Raw genomic sequence first — 23,124 nt, 5'->3', positions numbered from 1 at the left:
TCAGGAAAAATGTTGAAAAGGAAGAAATATTTTTTTTAAAAGAAGTTAATTTTTCTTTAAAAGTAAATCAATAAAGATAGATTATTTATTTTTAAATAGAATTCATAGAAAATGATGGTGATAAAGTCTTTTACTTTATTTTGAATTCAAGATTGTCAATTGTATTTCTAAATGTAAATCAGTAAATATTTTGCGTATAGCGGGATTATTTCTGTGTAGGAGTATATTATATGTTCAGGTTTTTACATCACTTTTTTTTCAGGTATCTCTTGAATTTTCCAATTCCAATTGAATTTACGCCACCTTTGTATAAAGAACATCTTACAGATGATGTTTTAAACCAGCATGTTCCGTATCTATGGCAGATCTACTGGTGAGAATTTCTCTGAGAAATACTGGATCGCTGAGTAAATTGTTCATGTACTTATTTCTAATGCATCTTATTTACTTAAGAGTGTACTACTTTGAGTTCCTTGAAGGTCCAGTCTGACAGTTCTTATGGATGCTTCCTGACTGCTGCAGAACAGACACAGATTTATGGAGCTGTGAGAAGGATATCATCACAGACCCCCAACACGCCACACTTGAGAGAGTTTTCACAAATTCTGCCTCTAGACAGGGTAATAGCCTGTGAATTGATCTGTCCCTGAGGACCAATGACCTTTTATTTTTTTCCTTTATGCAGTTTCTTGCAGACTTTCTTTTCAGTCTTTCAGTTGTCTCCATGTTTTTATCCTAGGCTTTTCCAATTTCATTTTTTGCTTTTGCTTTCAGCATTGTTCTTACTACATTCACTGTCCCAGTTTTCCTTTTGTTTGTGGAACCTTTAATGATATGCCCTAAAGTTGGGGCTGTCCACAGATTTTTTTATTTATTTATTTTTTTTTATAAACTTCAAAGGAAAATGCCAATGACTTCTTTTTCTTTTTTAGTGAGTCATGCCTAAATAAGAGAGATACCAAAATTCGGTCATATTCAGCCACTCGAACTTTTTTCTTCACTGTTTCACCTGATGGCAAGGATCTTGAAGATTTTCCAGAAGAAAGTAGTAGTCGTCACTATGATGGCTAAAGATGACACTTTTTAGCATAGTCGTTATAGTTTTATGCCCACTTTACACTGTCATTTAAGAAGCCTGTCTCATGGATTTGGGTTCATCACCTCTGTCATTAGCTATGTGGTTTTTCAAATAAGACCAGACTAACTCTCCAAATATTGCTAGAAAATTGGCTTTCAAGCTGCCTGAAAAATTGCTAGTAATGGAGTTAAATGAGATTTGTATAGTTTTTTTGTCAGTCTTGTTGAACCAAAAGTTATTTCAGAGAAGTTTTATCTCTTGTACAGAAGGGGGTTACAGTTGACAAGAGGGTATTACAGTGGACAAGAAGCTGAATATGAGCCAACAGTGTGCCCTTGTTGCAAAGAAGGTTGATGGCATACTGGGCTGCACTGGTAGGAGTGTTGCTAGCAGATCGAGGGAAGTGAGTCTTCACCTCTTTACCACTGGTGAGGCCACATCTAGAGTACCGTGTCCAGTTTTGGGCCTCTTGCCCCACTACAGAAAGGAGGTAGACAAACTGGAGAGTCCAGTGGAGGGCAACAGTGGTTAGGAGGCTGGGATATGTGACTTCTGAGGAGAGGCTGAAGGAACTGGGCATATTTAGTTCGGAGAAGAGAAGACTGAAGGGGGATTTAATAGCAGCCTTCAACTACCTGATGGGTGGTTCCAAAGAGGATGAAGCTAGACTGTTTTCAGTGGTGACAGATGACAGAAAAAGGAGAAATAGTTTATTAGGAAAAACCTTCTCACTTGGCAGTTAGTAAAGCATTGGAAGAAGTTACCCAGAGAGGTTGTGGAATCCCCATCCTCGGAGGTTTTTAAGACCTGGGTAGACAAAAGCTTGACTGGGATGATCTAGTTGGGCATGGTCCTGCTTGGAGCTTGGACTGGATGACGTTCAGAGGTCCTTCCCAACCCTAATTTTCTATAATTCTAAGATCAGGCTAGGTAATTGTAATGGTCCATTTTCATCATTATAAAATGTGAATCGTGGATTAAATATGCTATTTTCCCTCAGTTATGGGAAATTACCTGCACATCCCTATGCTACCTAGAAAGAGAACTTGCACAGGTCATTGAAGATATATTTTCAAAAAGATAGATGGATTTAAGTCATTAGATGTCTCTTTCCTTTTTTCAGGTGCAGAGGACAAAAAGCATCAAAATTCACTTTTGCCAAGTGGATTGCTATATTACAGAATCTCAAAGGGCAAATAACAGCCTGAAAGGATCAAGGAACAACGTTGTGTTTGGAAACAGCATGTGTTCTTTAGCAAGGAGATAGGCAAGATAGTGACTTGATCCTTTGTTCATACTTTCTCTGAGTATTACAAGAAAGACCTCTGGTTACCCACTGTGCAGCCTTAGGGCATAATGAGTTCTTCAGCTACTTTACTATATTTGTATTTCTAGACACCTTCTACTCCCCACTTTTTTTTTTTGTTCCTGCATACATTTTTTTCCATCTAAAATTGCTTTCCTTTGTTCACTTCTGTTTGCTCTTAGTTATACTGTAGAGTAAGGATGGTTGGTTGGGTCTTGGACAGAAATTTCTCATCTGGTCACTTCTGTCTTTGGAAGTGTCCTGTATTAGTCTAATCTTTTGTCAGAGAACAAGATTAAATGTTTGACCATGTTTGTCATGATTTTTTCTAGGTGGTCAGTATATTAGCTATTGACAACTTAGCAGTGTTTTGGAACTATTAGCATTTATTTCTTAGCCGCAGTCTGATGCTTGTTCTCAAGTGCTTTGATCAATTTAACTTTGGAATTTATTGTTCTGGAGCTTTCCAGAGGGAAGCTCTTGACACCTGTCTCAATTCTGCAGCAGTCAAAGAGTATTCTTACATAAGGATTGGTAAAAAGGTAATTTTCAAGAGTAGAAATGAGAAGGTAAGAGTTTTTAAAATTTTTTTATTTAAATTGAATGCAACCTTGTAAATAATTAGGCTTCATATTCTTCATTATCTGCAGTGTGAGGACTAGCTGTTTTAATACTACATGATAACATTTGAAATTGATCTCACATTACTTTTTTATCAGCATTTAATATTTCTTCTACCTATGTGAAACTCTTGATTGTGCCTCTCAATTTCTTAATATGCAACCTAAGGCAAATCTCTCCTTTCTCCTCTCTAACCATGTCCCTCAACTTTTAAAACAGTTTATGCCAGTCTCTTCTTGCAAGTGTTGGTGAAGCACTGGATGCTTATGAAGCAGCGCTAGGAGCAGTGATGCAGCCAGAAACAGTGCAGAACATTTGGATGGAGTAAGTTTCCTTGCATAACTTACCATTTTAAAATTTAAAAACCTCAGAATTTTCATTATGCTGTTTTTTCATTTTGTTTTTGTTTCTTTGCAGTTACCTTGTTTTTATCAATAGCAAAGTTGTTGGATCCAACAATAAAGTTCAAGAATTTAAAATTTTTACTGATCTGGTGAACAGGTGTCTAGTTACAGTCCCTACACGATACCCAATTCCTTTTAGCACTGCTGATTATTGGACCAACTATGAGTTTCATAATAAGGTAAGAATTTTTCAGTAACTTATTTTTATGTTAAAGTACTACGTGGATGAGCATTCTTAACTTACTATGTCAGTTGGCAGTGCGGGAGGAAAGAGAGTATATAGGTAGACAAAGACAATGAAGGTTTACAATAATGTGAAGGTGGAACAGTGGGGAGATGAAAAGGATATTTGAGTTACCAGTTACAATCTTAAAATCAGCAAAAATGGATTAAGAATGAAAGCTCATTTTGGAGAAAGTTTTTAAGTTGATAAAACATCTAAAAGTGATGCTGGAGAGTTAGTTGGAGATGTATGTTACAAAGGGACATGTTAAAAAGAAAGCTTCAGGAGTTTACTGTTGGGAGATGCTAATTAAAACTTTCAAGAGTGGATAAGGGCCAAATGTAAAAAGAAGAGACAGTAAAGTCCTTAGGTGAGTCTAGTGAAAGAAGTGGGGTAAGGGACGACCCTCTGGAGATTTACAGGAGTGATCAAAAACAAGTGTATCAGTGGCTTGTGGTGTAATTTCACTAAACTGTCTACAGTGCTTTTTCTTAGAATTCTTATGACAGAACACATGATATACTTTATTGGGGCCAATTCTTTTTGTGACAGCACAAATATATAGCAAGCACTTCTTGTATTAGTACCTAACGCTATCTAGTAATTATAATATTTCCATGTCATTTTCCTCCATTCAGTAACAGTTACGTTGATCAGTTTTAACTATACTTAAATGCAGTCAGTTTTATTGGGTCAAATCTGGAGCTGGTGTAAACCAGCAGAGTTGATTGACTTCCAACAGAGGCATTTCAAATGACAGCAGCAGAATATCTGCTTTTTGGTGTTTAGTTGTAGAACACCATATAAACAAGCATTAAAACAAACTGCTCAATGACTGATGTCAGATCTGGATAAAATTCTTCTGCGTATCTGTATTTTTTTCTAATTGTAGTGAGTGTTAAGCAGTTCTAAAATTTTTACTTCATAGTTGCGTAGTAAATATATGATTTAGACTCTCCAGTTGTCTTGTTGCTTAAAACTTAAACCCCATGAAGTGTTACCTGGAACAACTTTCATCTTGAGCACCAGGTATTTGAGCTTCACCTTCTCAATTCTATATATATAAAAGCCTTAATTTGCCTGTCCATAACACTTTATTCGCACTCTGATTTGTTGTTTGTCTGGTGGGAGGGGAGAAGCAAGCCCAACACCGGTGGAGGGGATAGGGGGGTAGGAGTGGGTCTGGGCCCTAAAGCTGAGGGGTGGAAAGAGGGGAGTGTGGCCCCAGATGGGGGTGGGGTGGGGCGGGGCAGACACAGGGCTCCGTGCCTGCCTGCCCTCCCATCATTCTTGACAGGCAGTTTGCTAGTGTATTACAAATTTTAGCTCTCTTACTTGGGGCTGGGGTGACATGTGCATTAAGGTGCACAGTTGGCAGCCCAGAGGTCGCAAGTTCAAGGTCATAGTGGAAGTGCCAGGTTAGATTCTAAGAAATCAGCAAATTCTTCTAAATACTTTGTCCCAAAGACACGAAAAAGGAAGGAAGGAATATTCATGATGACTTATTTCTTTCTGGAGGCAGGAGGGAAACTTTGCTGTCATAGGCTTCAGGTTTGGTGTGCTGTATGCTTTTTACAGGTTGAAGCAAGGCAGTAACACAGTTCGTGTTTAGAGATTTTTGTTCCGGCCATTATCCTGGTGTCAAAAAAATTGCAGGCAGTTAGAATATATAGTCAGTGTTAAAATGGATTCTTTTTCTGTTTTCTTTTTACAAATCAAATTTTACAGGTAATTCTCTTCTATTTGAGCTGTGTCCCAAAGTCTCAGCATTCCAAAACCTTGGAACGATTTTGCTCTAACATGCCTACTAATCCTGGACTTGCGCTGAGGTAGGAGAAAAATTTTAAAAATGCATTAAGTTAATTGCATGTCATCTTGCTTATAACTTAAGGAATGTTGTTTTTTTTTTTTTTATCGTATAGCTTTTTTGATACAAGGTGTTTATATAAAATTCTGTGTAAAAGTCTAACCTGATCAGATTTTTTTAATGGAGATTCGGGCTGTTTGTCTGCCATAATGCTAGCAGGGCTTCTCCATAAGAGGGCTTGATACCAACATCTTTAAATTTTGGTAATGGAGCACTATAATACTATCTGCTGGGGTGATCAGGGAATGTAAAGAAGGGACCAGTTAATAATTTGAACAAGTGTTTCCTTGCTATATCTTATGTTTTGGCCTGTCACTCCCTTCCTGATGGAGAATAGATTTTTTGTTCTGTCTGTAGACAAGTTATTGCTGCCTGGGTTACATGACACAGTGGAGTATGATTAACACGAACTGGTTGAGCTTTGGGTTAGGCAGAAAACATTTAAAAAAAAAAAAAAGGCAATGGTGATGGTTTTTAGACTGAACTTTGTCAATACCTAGTTTCAGCACAAGACAAAGAAAACACGAGTACAGTAGTCTACAACTTTGAGATTTAGCTTTAAATGTGTTCAGCCTTTATTTGATAAACTTATTTTGAACTTTTTATGCATTCCCATTCATAAGATTTTGCTGTTTATGCAACAGCTGGAGTGATTGATACTTGGGAAGTGTTTTAAAAATGCATATTTATTCAGTGGAGGCAGGTAATAACTGTTATTGAAATAGTCACTTTTTACTTAAGGACTGGAAAAACGTTAAGGCCCTAACTTTTTCTTCATTATGGCTTGAAATATCAAAATATTTTAAGTATCACAAAGTAAAATGGATGAGTTGTCCAACTAATAATCTTTTGCTAACTAAGATTTTTTTCCCCCTAATGGTACTATTAAAATGCAATTGTTTAGAAATATTTGCATCTAGATGGAATTTGTATTCTCTTCCAGTACTGCCAGTATTTACAGAATGGAAGGAAAGAGATCTGCTGTTAGTTCCTAACCATGTGACTATACAAGATTTTCAGTTTGGAAGCATTTAGTTTACAACACTTCCTGGAAATGCATACCACATCAGGCAGGCTGAGGATTAGATTTTTTACCCCTATCACATAATACACATGTACATCAAAAACATGCTTTATGTATTTCTGACCCTGCAGTTTGACTTCCTAAATGTTTGCTTCTGAGTAACTTTTCAGGTTACATAAAAATAATGTCTATAATGTCTACAGTGGTTTCACTTGGTATGTCTTGATTATTTCAACATGATTTATATCTTTAAACCGTGTTTTTTTTAATTCCTGTTCCTTAAGATTAGAAATATGCTTGCTTGCTTTAAATGTTTTTTACAGGCTGCTTCGACAATATTGGGAAGAGAGCAACATTCAGATTCTGAAACTTCAAGCCAAGATGTTTACGTATAATATCCCAACATGCCTGGCCATCTGGAAAATGTAATGCAACAGTCATACATCTGTTTTCATAGATATTACTTTTGTTTATAAGATTTGCATCACAAAGGTAATCTGAAGTGCCTTTCAGACTGGGTTTATTTTGGAAGTCTTTTCATTAATTTAGTCTTTCAGCATTAACAGTTCGTTGCATCAAAAAAGGTAATGTTGCTCTTATTTTTAAAATGAATTTTCTTGTAGAAAATACTATTTAAGCAAATATTGTGTGGATAAATATGGAAAATGTATTTACAATTGCCTTTTTAATTGACTTCTGTCTCCTCCTCTCTACCCTCCCCTTTATATATCACAATAGCAATAATCTTCATTATCCAGTGATGCTGAACTGATCATTTTCTTCAGTGTGTGTTCATAAGGGAAAACCACTGAAATGTCTTGCTCATGTAAGGTTGTTTAAAAATGGCTACTTTTTCTTTTCACTATAGATTAACATCATTGGAAGTTAGTCTGTTACTTTCAAGGACTTTGTAGTTTCATCCCACCATCGTATTCTGCCAATAATGGCATGTAATATCGTGCAAGAATAAATCATTTTTATATATTTCTTTTCCTCAGAGCCATTGCTGCCGAGTGCTTTGTAAAGGGACAGAGAGAAGTAAGTCAGTACTGGTTGTTAAAACATTTTGTTTGCAGAGTTCTAGTGAAATTTATATACCACATATACTATGTACCTGGCAACTGAGTCTGTAAAATTAAACATGTCAGCAATATTCCTGTTTACTCATGATTGAACCTGGTACATGCAACTCCCCTTGGTTTGGTTTCTGCTTGATTGTTAACTCTATTGGGAAGATACCTAGAACCAAGATGGAAGGAAGTAAAATTGTTATGCTGGAAGATGTTAATGGTTGCCAAAATTTGGTTCTTGTAATCAGTAGTTACACACCTGCTTGAAGCTACTGGGTAGGTTAAGCAGATGCAGGAGTCTCAGTGTGTGGGCTTCCCCCCCCATCCCCTTCCATGATCAGTTCTCTCAGATGTTCCTAATAGTTTTGGTGAGAGAATTCTGTGCAACAGTCTTCAACATACCCTGAAATCCTGGATTTGATCAAATGCGGTGATCAAAAGTCAACACATTTGCACACAGACAAACAAAATCCATCAAACTGAACGTTGCTTTGCTTGGCCAAAATGTTAATACTACAGCAGTTCTCAGTGGAACCTCCACATGGGTGTTGACAGTAACAGTAACTTACGTTTATTGCTTATGGGGAAAATGTACTGTACTGGGAGAGCAGTAAGGCAGGATGTATATATTGCAACCCAAGTCCTGGACTTACTGGGTTTCTAACTAATGCCTTTTCTATGCATTACAAAACCTTTTTAATGAGCAAGATATATTGTAGGTTAAACATTTTCATATATTCAGTCTCAAATGACAGGCCATTTACCAAGTTATCTCAGCCTGACAAATATTTTTCCTTGACTATGCTTTCCATAAAATGGAGATATGCCAGAATGTTTAATTATGTTTTGTGTCATTGTTTTAGCTAATCCTCAAAAGAGCTTCCTTTTCCTGCTAGTTAATGTTTTTATTTCTCTTACTGAAACTAGAGATCTGTGCAGCAGGGCCAAATTTTAGCTGATTTATAATGGATAACACTGGAGTTATAACTATAATATTAAAGCTTCTTATCTCTCTCAATCTGAAGTCAAGTACTATAAGGGTAAAAAATATAAATAGTAAGATATTGTGTCCAGTTTTGGGCGCCGCACTTCAGGAGGGATGTGGCCAGCATTGAGAGGGTCCAGAGGAGGGCCACTCGCATGGTTAAGGGGCAGCGGAGCAGGCTCTACAAAGAGAAGCTAAAGGGCCTGAACCTGTTCAGCCTGTACAAGAGAACGCTGAGAGGGGATCTGGTGGCCATTTACAAACTGACTGGGGTGACCAGCAGGGACTGGGGGAGGCTCTGTTCCCCCATGCACCACCCGGGGTTACTAGGAATAACGTTCACAAATTGTTAGAAGATTCAGGCTGGACATCGGGAGACATTACTTTACAATTAGGGCTGCCAGGTTCTGGAATGGGCTCCCAAGTGAGGTGGTGCTCTCTCCTACCTTGGGGGTCTTCAAGAGGAGGCTGGACAGATATTTGGCTGGGGTGATATGATATGGTTCCTGCCCAGGGCAGAGGGTCAGACCTGATGATCTGTTTAGGTCCCTTCCAACCCTAAGCACTATGATATGATACTAAGAGTAATTTTAATCTGCCCCATCACATGCATTTCATTGGAATCTGTAATTACATGATTGCAGGCTGTTTTTCACAAGACTCTTGTCTCTTTCAGTGTACTAGATGGTAGGGCTGTGCAAAAGTTCGGCAGCTGTTTCGTTTTGAAGGTGTTTCGAGCACTGAAACGGGCCAGAACACCACATCCAAAACTAAATGGAAGGCTCTGAAACATCTCCGAAACAAAACCATCTGGAAAGTTTTGGATGTTTCAGAGCCGGGCTTGCGGGGAAACAGAAACTAAGGGGAGGAAGGGGGAAGAGGGGTGGAAGGACTACTCTGATATTGTCATCTGTAGCTGGCCAGGATCTGCAGTCTGTTCCTGAGGTCCCTTCCAATCCCAGTGCTCTGACGGGGGGACAGCGGCCTGCTGTCATCTCACACACAGGTCTGGGGGTGCGGCACAGCCCTCCTGGGGGTGTGGGCCCCCAGACCTGCATGAGGGATGATGGCAGGCTGCCGCTGCTGGCTGGAGCCAGTGCCAGCACCCAAGTCTTCTTGGTGTAGTTTGTGCCAAGCTCAGCCAGGGGAGTTGCGGGAGAAGCCCCCGTGGCTGCCCAGGCTGGCCCCATCCATTGCCCAGCCCAGCCTCCTGGCACTTAAAAAAAAACCAAAAAAACAAACAAAATAAAGCCATGCACTCATCAGCTCTGGCAGTGGTGATCAGGGCCTTTGCGTGCTCATGGCAGACCCCTCCCTGCACAGTGTGGGGCAGCAAAGATTGCCTCCACCCTGCCTGGCACCCACATGACAGCTACCCCAGGGTGCTGTGCGCTGTCTGGGAGCAGGACCCACTAGGGCTGAACAGTGCCGAGCTCTGGATGACCGCCCCAGCTCCCAGATAGCACGTGGCACCCTGCCATATAGGTGTGGGGGGGGGCAGCTGCCACATGGGTGCCAGGTGGGGTGGGGGCATCACCACTGCATGGGGGTACTCTGCCACAGGCACCTAGAGGCCCCAGTCACCGCTGTCAGAGCCAGTGAGTACAGGGCTTTTTTTGAAATGCCAGGACTAAGCTAGGGCCAGCTGGGCAGGGCAGCCATGGAGGCTTCTCCCTTGGCTTCCCCCACCAGGGCAGAGGCAGGTACAGCGGGAGGAGCCACAGGAGAACCTGCAGCCACCCAGAGAACCTGCCTCTCCCTGGCCAATCCAAATCTCCAGAACAGTGTTGAAACTCCAAAACTGATTTGGCTGAATTGAAACGGAGCAGTGATCTGAAACACCAAAACGAATTGCTGTCCTCAGAAGGGGCCGAATCTGAAATTGAAACGAGACATACCTGTTACGCACAGCCCTATTAGATGGACCATGCTGAGGGGTTGAAGCTGGGTTGCCTAGTGAAAGAAGGCTCTTAATCCATAGATTCCCTAGCCTCTTTCACGGCGGAAATTGGAAGGCATGTAATGATGATAGAACTTGCGGAGAAGAGGGAGAGTATTCTTGGGTTGGGATTAAGATGGTAGGCAAGGAGAAGCCAACCATCTGCCACTGGGAGAGCTGTTGTATCTTGATATCTGCTAGAGTCTTTCTGAGGGATTTGCATCATACAAAGCAAAGTAGTTATTAATGTTTATTTTTTGGGTGACCAGTTTGAGATTTCTGAGACCTTGCTTTTAGAAAGGCTGAGCACTCACAGCAGCTACTGAAATTAGTGAAAGCTGTGGGTGCTCAGCAGCACAGCAGTAGAACATGGGAGCTTGAAAGATTTTTTTATGTGGCTTTGAATTGGTAAGTTCTGTGTTCTGATTCAGTGCATCTGACCTGGATTTTTTTCCCTTATGTTTAAAGAATAAAGTGTCCCTACGTGTAAAATGAAAACTGTACCCATTTGCCTCCCAGGGGATGTTATTTTTTTAACATAAAATGGTTATAAAAGGCAAAGTAATCATCAGGGATCCAGGTTTTCTGCTTTGTGTGGAAAATCAAGTTATCTTCCCCTTTAAAGGAGAAAAATCCAGATGTCCCCTTTGAAGTTGGAAATTACTGGTGGGGAGAGAGCTGTGGGCAGGGGATGGTGAGCAGGCATGGCCAAACCACTAGGGGGTGCTGCCTGGCTGTGGAGCTGCGGCTTCCTCTTGCCCCAATGGGCTGGGTCTGTTGACCTTTCTTGTGCCCAGATCCCAACCCTGCCTTCATGGGGAGGGAGGTTCAGGGCCCCATATAGGGCCAAGTGGGTCCTTCCTGCCAGAGCGCCCAGAGCACTCCCAGCTATGCGAAGGGTCGGCTTGCTCCCCGCCTCTGCAGTGGCAGGGCTTGGGCAGGATGATGGGTTTCCTGTGCCTCTTGCCATGCTTGTGCTGCTGCAGCCCAGACCTGGCAGGCTCCTCTGCACTGCTAGGCCAGGCCGGACCCTCCCTAGCTCACCCTGGAGGAAGGAGGGGTCTGGTCCCAGTGGGGTGGCATCTACCAGGTGCACTGCACCCTTCCTCCTCCTGCCTGTGGTGTTCAGGCCATGCAAGGCCTGGCCCAATCCTGAGGCAGGGCTGAGTCTGCGACTGGCTCACCCCAAGGAGGTGCCATGGCAGCTGGAGCAGGCGGTGCCATGTGTCAGGGGTCGTTGGTAGCCCCTCGCGTGTTTAATGCCAGTCCCAAGGCATTCCTCAGGGTAGTGGCACACCAGGGATCCTGCCCAGGGCCATGGGCAGGAGGGGGAAGATGCAGCATGCTTGGTGGAGGCTGCCTGCTAGGATCACTCCTTCCCTTCCTCAAAGTAAGCTGGGGAGGGCCTGGCCCAGCCTGGCAGTGTGGAGGAGCCTTCCAGGTCTGGACTGCAAGAGCACAGGCATGGCAGGAGATGCAGGGAGCCCATCGTCCTGCCGGGGCCCTACCACTGCAGGGGGGCTGGGCAAACCTAGGGCACAGCTGGGACTCTCAGTGTTGTGGGAGGAAGTCCCTGCCTGAGCCCTCTGGGCAGCCTGGCACTTTCCCCCACCCCCTGTGGTGGTGGAATTGGGATTCAGGCACAGGAGAGGGCCCCAGCCCCTGCCTGTGGTAGCAAGAAGCAGCTGTGGCTTGGCACCTGGGCAGTGCTGCCTAGCAGCTCAGCTGGGCCCACATCCCCCTGCCCACAGCTTGTTCCTTGCCAGCAGCTTGGGACCCATTCATTATGTTCCCTGCATAGCGCAGGTAAGAGGCTGGAGCCATTCCTGCCAGAGGTCATTAAGCTATGTATTGCTTATAGGTTAACTGTCTAACTGATATAATTGGAAGAGGTTAAACACATAGCATTTTAAACAATATTTACATCCCTGTCTGCAGGGGTTGGTGACACTGCCAGGGTACGGGTGGCTGTGGGTTGGAAGTTAAGGGCAATAGTGTAAGCAGGGACAGGGCCCTGGCATATTGGGGCTGCTCACTACCAAAAAGCAGCCGGGAGAAAAGCCAGAGTTGGACCTGAGGCATGGGGGAGCTGCTGCCAGGAGGGAGTGAGTGGGGGGTAGGCAGGGGCTGCAAGTTGAGAACTGGCAGGGATGGGGGAGGGCTGTGGCTTGGGAGTGAGGGGTATTGGCATATCGGCTGCTGAGCACTACAAAGCAGAAGGGGGGCAGCCAAAGCTGAACCTGTGTCCAGGTGAATAGAGGGGACAGGGGTAACTCTGATTTTTCCATGATAAAAAAACTCACAAAAGTGAAATGAAACTCCAAAATATTTAGAATTTTTATTGTAATAATTGAGGTACTGATAGGCTTCCAAAATGCTTTAAATTTTGTAAATAGATTAACAAAACATTGTGTTCAACTGATAGATATAGATAGATACTGTGAGAGCGAGAGAGACTGGAAAAAAAATATTTTTGGGAGGGGGGTTGTCAGAGAATTTTAGATTTTTTTCTTAACAAAGCAAACCAGGATCCCTAGTAATTGGTAGATTGTGTCTTGGTTTGAAATTCAGATGCCGCAAACTTGTAGAGCAGCTGTGGGTCATGACACCAAATGGGATTGCAACATCAGTGGATGGGGTCATAATAAACAGGGATTGGGGTGCATCGGTGATGTGTTGGAGGATCTGGGGGAGGGTCCATAGGTGACTTGGGTGGGGTGGGGGGCCAAGGCAATGTGCCCCCTGATATTTCTGTGACCAGCACAGGAGGGAGCACCATGCCACTATGGCTGCCAAGATGAGGCAGCAGCAGCAGCATTGGATTATGCCTCTGCTGCTGCTGGGCACCTCAGTTTGACTGCTATGGCAATGTGGTATTCCCTTCAATACCGGTTCCCTCCTGCTGTACTGCGAAGCCAGGGTGGCAGTTAGGGATTGGGTGTTGCTAAGGGGGGGAAGGGGGTGGGTGGTGGGGAGGAGTGAGGAAAAGCTTGGGAAGCACTGTTATACAGATTGAAGCAGTTTTTTTTCTGGACATCCCTGATCCTCCATTTCCCATAAATGGGAATAATTTTACTATATCTCAGGAAAAGAGCTTTGAAGACATACGTATTAATGTTTATAAAGCAGAAATACTGTAACAGTAAATTCTATAAAAGCCTATTCAGCAGTTTCATATTTAGTATATGGTTTGCAGTGCATGCAGTGGTGGCGGGGGAGCATGGAAGGGGCACTGAATGATGAGAAAAAGATGCCTGCTGAATGCCTGAATTGCTTTGCCATTGTCCTTCCTTGCAGTGAATGAGGCAGGAGTCTCATGGCCAAAGTAGTATAGGATTCTGACATTAATCACACTAACACTTGCACCAAAGGGTCAGAATTAAGGCAAAAGAAAGTTTAAGTCTGGGATTTCCTAACTCTGGGGCACTTGTTTAAAAGAGCGGGATGGGAGGCGGAGATTTTGTATTTTATCTTTTATTGCAACAGATGTATGTGTGTGAAACTGTATGTTTGTGTGTTTATTCTGAAACACTGGGGAGGGTAGCTCTGAATTGATGTGTATTTTCATTTTACAGGTCCATCATCTATATCAGAGAGCCCTTCAGAAGTTACCTCTGTGTGCAACACTGTGGAAAGATGTAATGTTTTCTACTTATGGTTCAGTTTGAGGTTTTATATATTTTCTGCATGTCCCATATCCATAGATGTGGTGATGCTCAAGCTCTGGCTAAATCTTATATCTGCTTCCCCATCTCTTGCAGCAACTCTTGTTTGAAGCCTCAGGAGGAGGTAAAACTGATAACCTGAGAAAACTAGTTTCCAAGTGCCAAGAGGTTGGAGTCAGCCTAGATGAGCTTTTAAATTTAAACACTTACAGAACAGAAAGCAAGAATCACTGAACACTGGGTGCAGTCAGTCCTTAAGTCCTATTAAATGCCAAAATCATTTGAATGATTCTTCAGGCTGATCCATGCCTAATGTCTGTGTAAGGCAGATGAGTATTGCTGAGCATATCAAGTCTCCAATCTTCTTTCCTTGAACCTGGAAACAATTAACAAGATCCTCCTCTGTCTGGATAAATGAACTCCCTGTTTGGCCTGCTTCTGGGCCCTGCCAGATTCTCATAACATCATGTACGTAAGTATAGTTAATCAAAATGACAGACTTCTTTTATTTTTTTTTTTTTTAAGTTTTCCTTTTAGTTTCCCTTTTTGTTATGTTGTGTTGTTCCTGATTCACTTGACACTCTCACTGATGCCTGAGAGATCTGTTTGGGATAAATTACTGGGCTGTGTTTACAGTAAAAAGCAAGTCCATTTTGTTTTTTCCTTTTTTAAACCTTTTTGAGATTTTTTCCATTACAGGATTTAAAACAAAAGCAGCCGCTCTTAAGAAAAGCGTAACTGCCATGGCCACAAGTATGCTTCTTGCACTTGAAGGCTCTAAGAGGGTTGTTTACTGCCCTTTCTGCATTCTGGACTCATGGCAGAGACTATTTAACTTGAAGATTAAAGAAACTATTGCAAATGCCAGTGCATCAGAACCCAAGAGTGGTCAATTATTATGTGCAATTTTTTTGTAAAGAAGTTTTAATTTATAATAAAGTTTAACAGTTTAAAGAACAGTTAATATTGAACTGTTTTGTATTAAGATACTACTCTGTAGTATTACAGTTGTTTATACAAAGATATTTTCAATATAAGTTAACTTCAAAAAAAACCAAACCCCTGTTGTCTATTTTGTTCTTTCAGTTAAAGTAAGCAGATAGCCTTGAGGCAGGGTTGGCAACCCAGGAAAGTTTTTTGGGTTTTTTTAATAACAATCTGCAAATTTATTGACAACACTTTTTATTGTTTTATTGATGGACAGTTTTACTAAGATCTATATAGATTGATGTAGGTTTATATAGATATAGATCTATAAAAAATGTAAATGTAACTCCTCTGCAGACCCCTGTTAAAAGGGCTGGGTTAAAATTTAAGGTTTTAACACAAAAGCATAGTTTTTAGAAGAAAAGTTGGAAAAAAAAAAAGTTTGGTTGTCAGTAAGTTTTGCATTAAAAAATTCATCTTGTGTTGGCAAACCTGCTTCACTACAGCAATGATTTTACACCATGCTGCCCTCACTTCAGGGCTCCTCCACTCATCCCCATACCATGATGCCCCCTGATCATGCTCTATACCATGTTGCCCCATTCAGTCTACCCCTTGGCCTCAACCCCACCAGCCCTGCTCCTCCTGTCCTAGCATGGATACCCAAAGAAGCCAGCCAGCTACTCGACAGTGTTACAGGACAGAAAGCAGCAGCACATGACTGAAGTGGGAGTGTTGTACAAAGCAGTGTTTCCCAACCAGTGTGCCATGGCACGAAAGTGCGCCGTCAAAAATGAACAGGTGTGCCACAGAATTTTGCCATGGGAATGAGCTGTAATAGGTATGAGGATGGGAGTGCCTTAACAGGTGTGCCACAGAACATTTTTATTAATGTAAATGTCCTTTGGGCTGGAAAAAGTTGGGAAACGTTAGTACAAAGCATTAGGAGGCTTCTCGCAGGGTACTGTGCTCCTGCTCAAACACCAGGTGGCACTGCTGTGCTCTGTCCTTCAAGGAAGCTACAGCGGTCTGACTTCTTTCTGAGCCCGAGATTCACAAAGCAGCCAGTGCTGTTATATGGAGAGCTTAAACTTTTATTTCTGGACAGGTGTTTTTAGCCTGAATTCTTACTGACCGTCTGTAAGTGTATGGATTGTTGGCAACCCTGCCTTGAGAGTTCACAATCACTTCAACCATCTTATCCCCACCAAAGGTTTCTCCCACTCCTGTCCAGACTTCTAAACACATGTCATTCTTAGTCACCATTGGCAGCATCATTACAGCACTGGAAAGTATGTTAACATTTTTTCTGTGAAGCAGTAGTTTTACCTCAAATCATGCCTTTTCCCAAATCACCTGACACTCAGTTACCTCTGATGCCTCTGCCAACCCTGTAATCAGCAAGGACTGACTGGAGCTGATTAATCCCATAGTGTTGGGATCTTTCCTTTGTTTCCACGTGCCAGATGATAACATTATATTTTCCAAATAAACAATTTCTGCAGGCCTCAAATGAAGACTATCTGTCCTCTCACATTTATGAATTGGAGAGGAGATTTAACACTTTTTCCAAAAGCTCCTTGAAGTTTGTGACTTCTGTGCTTCAAGGTAACTTTGCTAAATAGAAAAGTATTTCAGAACAGGAAAAGGAAGAGATTATTTTCTTTCATTAATCACTTTAGATTCAGAATCATATTGTAAACCTGAATTGAAGAAACCAGTAAAACTTCCAAAAGCTTTCTCGTCTAAAAGACCTAGTTATTGCTCTTCCAACTATCTGATGTAGTATTAGAAAAATCTTGAAATTTTTTTGCTTTTAGCTACTTGATGTCACTGCAGTTTTGAATTAATCAGATGCAGACCACAGAATAGGAATTTCCCTGGTGATAATTTAGCATTTTAGTATAAAAATTCAAAAATCCTCAAACAGTTTTATGTAGTGCATGTCAGAACTTAAGATTCCAAAATGTATTTAAAACTACGGAGTGTGGTAGATCTGGTTTAGGGAAATTAAGAAACAGGACCTACATGTATGCAATTTTCCAATACACATTCCTTTGTAGTATTGTTCTATTTAGTGTGGACTTACCAAGATTGTCAGCTTTTACTACTGAAAGTTGTGGCGGCTTGCCTTTCTGTCGTGATGTCTACACATTCAGGTTATAGATATGATTGATAGTTATTGTTAGTCCTTTGCCCTGTCTCACCATTCTTTGTCTATCATAGGATCCACATGCACTTAGTTAATCTTAATGAGGTTTACAGATGTAGGAGTGGGAAAGGGAAAATGCATGTTTTCATGTAGCAAAAGCTCAAATGACTTCCTTCCCATCTTGTAACAATGTTGTTAGTATAGAATTACAGAACTTCAGACGGGAAGAGTTCAGTGTTTTTTAAATACATCTCTCAGTTTTAATGACTATTCCTAAACTAACCTAAATAAATTGTTGCAAAGAAGATATTCTTGGCAAAACTAGTCACCTAGTATGTCTTTTCCTTGCAAATATAAAATGATACGTCATTAAAGTAGAGAAATGAAATCAATTAGTACTGTACTTTTGGATAAGTCATTGTTTAAAAAGGAGATCTCCACTCTGGAAAACCTATTCCAGCAAGGGACTCAGCTACTTCAAAATTCTGGGTATGTCATATGGAATCATGAGAGCAACCAAACAAAGCATATACTGGCTTGTTTTGTTTTGTTTTTTTAATGGAAGGTTATTTAAATCCTTACCAAGAAACCATACTCATCCAGTACAATAGCATCCTGCTGTGCTAGGATTCCATCACCTTCAGCTTCCAAAAACTCTGGTTGGTCTTCTCAGCAGAGATTGCTCTCAAACCCATGAATGGTCCCTCATATCATTTTCTGCTTGTTAAAATATTTATTTTAAATATTTTGGACTATATGCTCTTGCTGAAACTACCAGAACTCATTGCATGCTAATAAAAGCTGAACCACCTTGGAATATCAGACTCATTTCACTACCCCTTCAAATAATGTTTCTTTCAAATTTACAAAGTGTTGAAATGGAATTCAGTCCATGCATTCAGTGCTTTGTATGGCTTGGTGTAGGCCTCTACATTAAGTGCCTGCTTCGGTACAGCTGTTCTTATTAATTTTGTAGTAAGTCTTTCTTCACCTCCCAAGGGCAGGATGTTGGCTGGTTGTTCACACAAGTTCCATTTTAGGTGACCATCACTTGAAGAGATATGACCTGCATAACATTAACTGATTCTTTGAAAAGCATTCCTCCACACATTTTACAGCTCTTCCTGTAGATTCAGAATTCTGACAGAGATGCTTCATTTTGTGAAGCAAGTAAAAGGTGGTTGGAGCTGCCCCATTGCTCATGTGCTTAGCCACAGAGATGATTAGAGTGCAAGTGCATCTTCAGTAGACACTGCTGTTCAAAAAGAACCTGTTTTCAGTCCCATAAGGTACGTGAGCCCCTGGAGTGGAATCTGCACATATATCACTAGGCATCAGTTACTCTAAACTAGTTTAACTGTTTGGCAGTGTTGTCTATGCTGGTGATGCCCTCTTTGCCATATTTCTGCCAGAAGTTTAGTTTTCATAGCAGCAGCTGGCAGTAATAGTTCTGCTTCCTAACCACTTCCATTGCTAATTATATGCTAACAGGTCTGTCCAAAATCAGATGACCCATTTGGCGTGGCCTGGTTAAGGCACTCCAGTTTTGTCACCTACAGCACACAAGGAGGTGATATGATAACTATCACTTCTCGCTGCATTTGATTCCCCAACCTAAATGACCAGGTTCACATTTATATCGGGAAGCCTTTGGTGCAAGTCCAGACTAAGGCTTGAACATGTGGATCAGTAGTGAGACACTAACTGTTCAGTAAATCAACTTAGTGTTTCTCTCTTTGTTTCCTGCATTGGGTAGTAGGAAGTGTAATGGGCTTTGCTATTTGGATCTGTAGCTTGGCTTCCGCTTGCCAGATTCCTTTGCTCTTCCTCAGATAATAATGCTATTTGGTAACAACCAATTTAAATAAAAGCTTTATTCTGCATGTGGGGACTACATTTGTTGGTCCAAGAGTCGTCTTCCAGTCCTGTGCTCCTGTATCAGGCATCATATAAAGACTTGCCTGAATTATGCCTGCCTGCTCATAGCCAGGTGACTTGGATCATATGAAGCATCTCATTGTGAAGCCCAGAGTTGAACCAACGAGTCGAAACAATTCCCTCATCCAAAGAGTTTCCACCCCTATTCAGAAAAGTCTGTCTGGACACTTCAGAACACTTCCAAACAAGAAACTAAAGCTGGAGAACACCAGCCCGCTCAAGAGGTAAGCGCTGCAACAGACGTGGGCCAGAAAAACCCTTTTAGGGATCCCAAGTCCCCCGTCGCAAACACTGGGGTGGGTACTCAGCTTCCTAGGCTCTTTGAAACCAGTTAGATGGAATTATGAGGCCTGGACAGTCAAAGACGTTAATATGACTTTGGCATTGTTCAGCATGAAATAAACCAGATTTAACCATTTTGAATACAGAGACTTCTTCCTGCTTTGTTTCATAGGAAATTTATCACCATTGATACAGAGAAAGAAGCAGTTATAACTTCTTCAAATACTGTACATTTTAAGTTTTTAAATTTAATATCTATTTGTTTAGTTCCCCTTTACCAGTAGACAGATTTTTATAAAGAAACACTATTAATGATATTTTACATGGTAATGGTAGTAATAACTTTTTTTTTTAGGGGGTGGGGTAGGATTGAATTTGGCTGAGAATAATTAGATTTGTTCTTGATACTGGAGTTTGATCTCATTTCCCTGAAGGAAAAAAGTAAAAGAAATGCACCCAGGAAGAGAGAAAAGAGAAGCAGGAATGAAACTATTTCTGTTTCTGGGGCTGATTCTTATTTGCAGCTTTCCTGCCAGGGAAACGAACCAGAACATAGTCCCAGTGGCCATTCTGAAACCTGGTAGATATATAAGAGCCTTGGGCTACTTAAGATGCTGTTTTTTAGATACCTTTTTGATCAAAGGATCAGAGCAGTTTTGCAAAGGAGACTGTCAGCTAAGATGCTCATTAAACAGAAAGCAAGAAGTAAGATAGTGCGCAAGGGGGAGAACATAGGGAAGAAATAAGAAGTAGGAATGTAAGTCTTCTGTTCCAAATGTTTGATTAGCTGAAGCCAAAGGAAGTAGTGATTGTCATCTGGGTCCTTCTCTCTGGCCAGGTCTCATCAGGACGTTTGTTGGGACTGGGGCAACAAAGGTGCAATGGTGCCACAGCATGTCTCATCAGTCAGTGACATGATGAAGGGGTGGGTACACTGGTGAAGCGTGCTTAGTTTGGTCTGTCTCCTTTTGGTTGTGGTATCAAGTAATGCTTGCCACATCAAAGACCCCATACAGATGGTAGGTAGAATAGCTTATTTTCTTACTATTTTTGTTCAGCCATCAGGTGTAATATCCAACATGCCAAGCTTGGTCCATTGATTTCCAGTCCCATACATGTCTGCTAGAGATGATGTAATCCCTGGGCAGTGTCAGTACATATTTTTGGACTAATTCAGTCTTTATATCCAACTTGTATCAATTTACCATCTTCACCACCTACCCCTCCCACCCTCAAACAACTGCAACAGCTTGAAGTTCACAGCTTAGAGTAATAGGTCTGTGCGTGATAGATCCTACATAGCTTCCCTTCTCAATATGAGTTGGGATATCCCCTAAATGAAGACATCATCATAAAAGAGGAGAAAGAGACAGAGAGGAGATGTGCAGAGGTAGAGAGCATAGCTGGAGACCCTCAATGAAAAGGACTGCAAGAGAACTTGCTCTTGCTTTCTAAACGTTCCAGCAGAGCAGGCAAAAGGGGCCAAACCCTTTAGGAACAATAAAGAGAAAGGAGGGGAACAAAAACAGAAAATTCTTGGGCTTCATCTGGTCGTTTCAGGTGAGAGAGCTCTTGGATTCAGGTTCTTTGTGCACCCTACGGATTAAAAATACCAAATACTTTCTACCTTGGCAAATCTGACCAGGCTTGCCATATCTCCTGGAGAAAATACCAGAAATCCTTGTGAAGGAAAATGGCGAGTTCAGATTCTACACAGATTCAGGCAGATAAGGTACTGAGGGATTAGCCAAAGGATATGAAGGATGCATAGGAATACCTGACAAGGATATATATGAGCAGCTTTGCACTTGGATACCCTCCCCTTTGTGCTAGATCAGGCATGCAGGGTAGCACAGGGTCTGATCCCAGTACACAGGTCCCCAAGGCCTAATCCTGGCAAGTGGGGATGGCACAGGGCCCAATCTGGCCCATGAACTGGCCCTGCCCTACTCATCTGGCCAAAGGGTTGAGTGCCACTGGCCTATAACACTGCTAGGTGGCAGGGTGGCAAACAGTGATCTTCCCTCGGCAGTCTGTGCTGGGATGGGGGAGTGGGGCTTGTGAAAGGGCTGGGAGGGGATCCTGGTGTAGGAGGTAAGTAGGGGACTCCTGGGGTTTTTAGGGCTGGAATATATAGGGTGGGGGTGTAGTTGGGGGTAACAGTGTGGGGGGAGTGAGAGTAGGGGACAGGACCTGTTGTGGGGCAGCATGTTGTAAAACCATTGGTGTAGTCAAGTAGACTCACCAACCCAAGAATTTTTTAATTTTTTTTTTACCCATCTTCAAACTTTTTATTATGGTTTGGCCAAAGTCTAGCAGAAGGGTTCAACTGACATTATGTAAAACATATGCCAGTAAAAACATATCAGTAAAAAAAAAAAAAAAAAAATTGTTTGGTCATCAGTAAAACATTGCAGATTGTCAGTAAAAAAAAAAAAAAAAAAAAGTCTTGGGTTTACAACCCTGATGATAATACTATAATAGGCTTGGTAAGGTGCTTTTAGCTGACTCATGGTTAAAGCATCTCCTATGTCATGAGAGTGAATAAAAAAGGCCCTTCCATTAGGGCTGAATATTCTCATTGCGTACTTGGGTTTCTCATAATTGCAGCTGGAAATGAAAAATTGAGCTGAAGGAAGTACCACAATATTTGTAGTTACCCATTCACAAAGTATTCTCATTTAGGGCAAATTTGCTACCACACTTGGGTGGTTCAATGTGATTTTGGGGACTGTGCCTCCTTATAGAACAGAAAAGTGTGGCCATAACTACTTTGTCAGCTACACTTGATGCAGCTCTAGTACCACTTCAGGACCCCTGGCTATTGCACTGGTAATATACTGGTAATTCCAGGGATCCAGCTTCCCACAGGAATTTCAGTATACTGCTGTCAAAGAGCCAGATCCATTCAGTTCCCCACCTTGAAGGATTCTTAAGCAATGGTTAGATCCCCCTGGGCATATAGTCTATCCCCAAACACTAAGCACATGAGAAAACAGATTTTATCCTTTGAGAGAGAAATACTATCACTTTTCTTTTTCACTAGGCTTTCAGAAGCACCCACAAAAAGGCAGCTACCTTGGTAGCATGTTCCTGCCCATCTGTGTTAGTCACCAAAAACTCATTTTGATGGGTTAGTTGAAACTACAAAACCACTCCAAGGATTTAGAACTTTCTATCCTCTTTTTCCTCTTTCCCCTTTTCCCCCTCTCCTCTTTTTTTCTAATGATTTAGATGTTTGTCCAGGCATATGTGGGTTTCAACCACTTAGATCCAATGGGGTATTCTATTGTTTCATACTATGCCTATACCACCCACCCCTTCTTTATTCTTTTTGGAGACGCCTCCCATAAGAGACTGTTACGTGATGAAATTCTCTTCCTTCTGCCTCTTGTAGTTGAGTTCAGCTCAATGCTGAGGAAAAGGATCTTTTCCTCATCCTGAAAAAGAAAAGAGCATCTCCTCCAATGCTAGACTTAAGAAAATAACCTCTTAGAAAACTGAAAAAAAATATTCATTCCCCATAAAAATTTCTATAATGACTGGTCAAAAATATGCAGTTATTTGACTGATTGGTTGACAATATTTGACTGGTCAGTTGACTGGCTTGCTAACCCTAAGCTAGCCTGAGGAAAAGCTTCTC

The 23,124-nt window shown here is 41.6% G+C and overlaps 1 protein-coding gene across 2 annotated transcripts in view; it reads left to right on the top strand.

The window, feature by feature from the left end:
• Positions 1-15,139, top strand: part of ZFC3H1 (zinc finger C3H1-type containing) — a 62,041-nt gene extending 46,902 nt beyond the window's left edge. For both annotated transcript variants that reach the window (XM_090042540.1, XM_090042539.1), the window contains exons 28-35: positions 263-373; positions 3,225-3,329; positions 3,423-3,588; positions 5,361-5,461; positions 6,847-6,948; positions 7,522-7,561; positions 14,093-14,155; positions 14,279-15,139. In XM_090042540.1, the coding sequence (XP_089898666.1) occupies positions 263-373; positions 3,225-3,329; positions 3,423-3,588; positions 5,361-5,461; positions 6,847-6,948; positions 7,522-7,561; positions 14,093-14,155; positions 14,279-14,416 (826 nt within the window). In that variant the 3' untranslated portion in view covers positions 14,417-15,139. The remainder of the gene's footprint in view (positions 1-262; positions 374-3,224; positions 3,330-3,422; positions 3,589-5,360; positions 5,462-6,846; positions 6,949-7,521; positions 7,562-14,092; positions 14,156-14,278) is intronic.
• Positions 15,140-23,124: the final 7,985 nt, after the last annotated feature.

The sequence above is a fragment of the Crocodylus siamensis genome, chromosome 4 (genome assembly GCF_052110815.1).
Source record: "Crocodylus siamensis isolate JL-2025a chromosome 4, ASM5211081v1, whole genome shotgun sequence".
Classification (NCBI taxonomy): Eukaryota; Metazoa; Chordata; order Crocodylia; family Crocodylidae; genus Crocodylus; species Crocodylus siamensis.
This window is presented reverse-complemented; position numbering and strand designations above follow the sequence as displayed.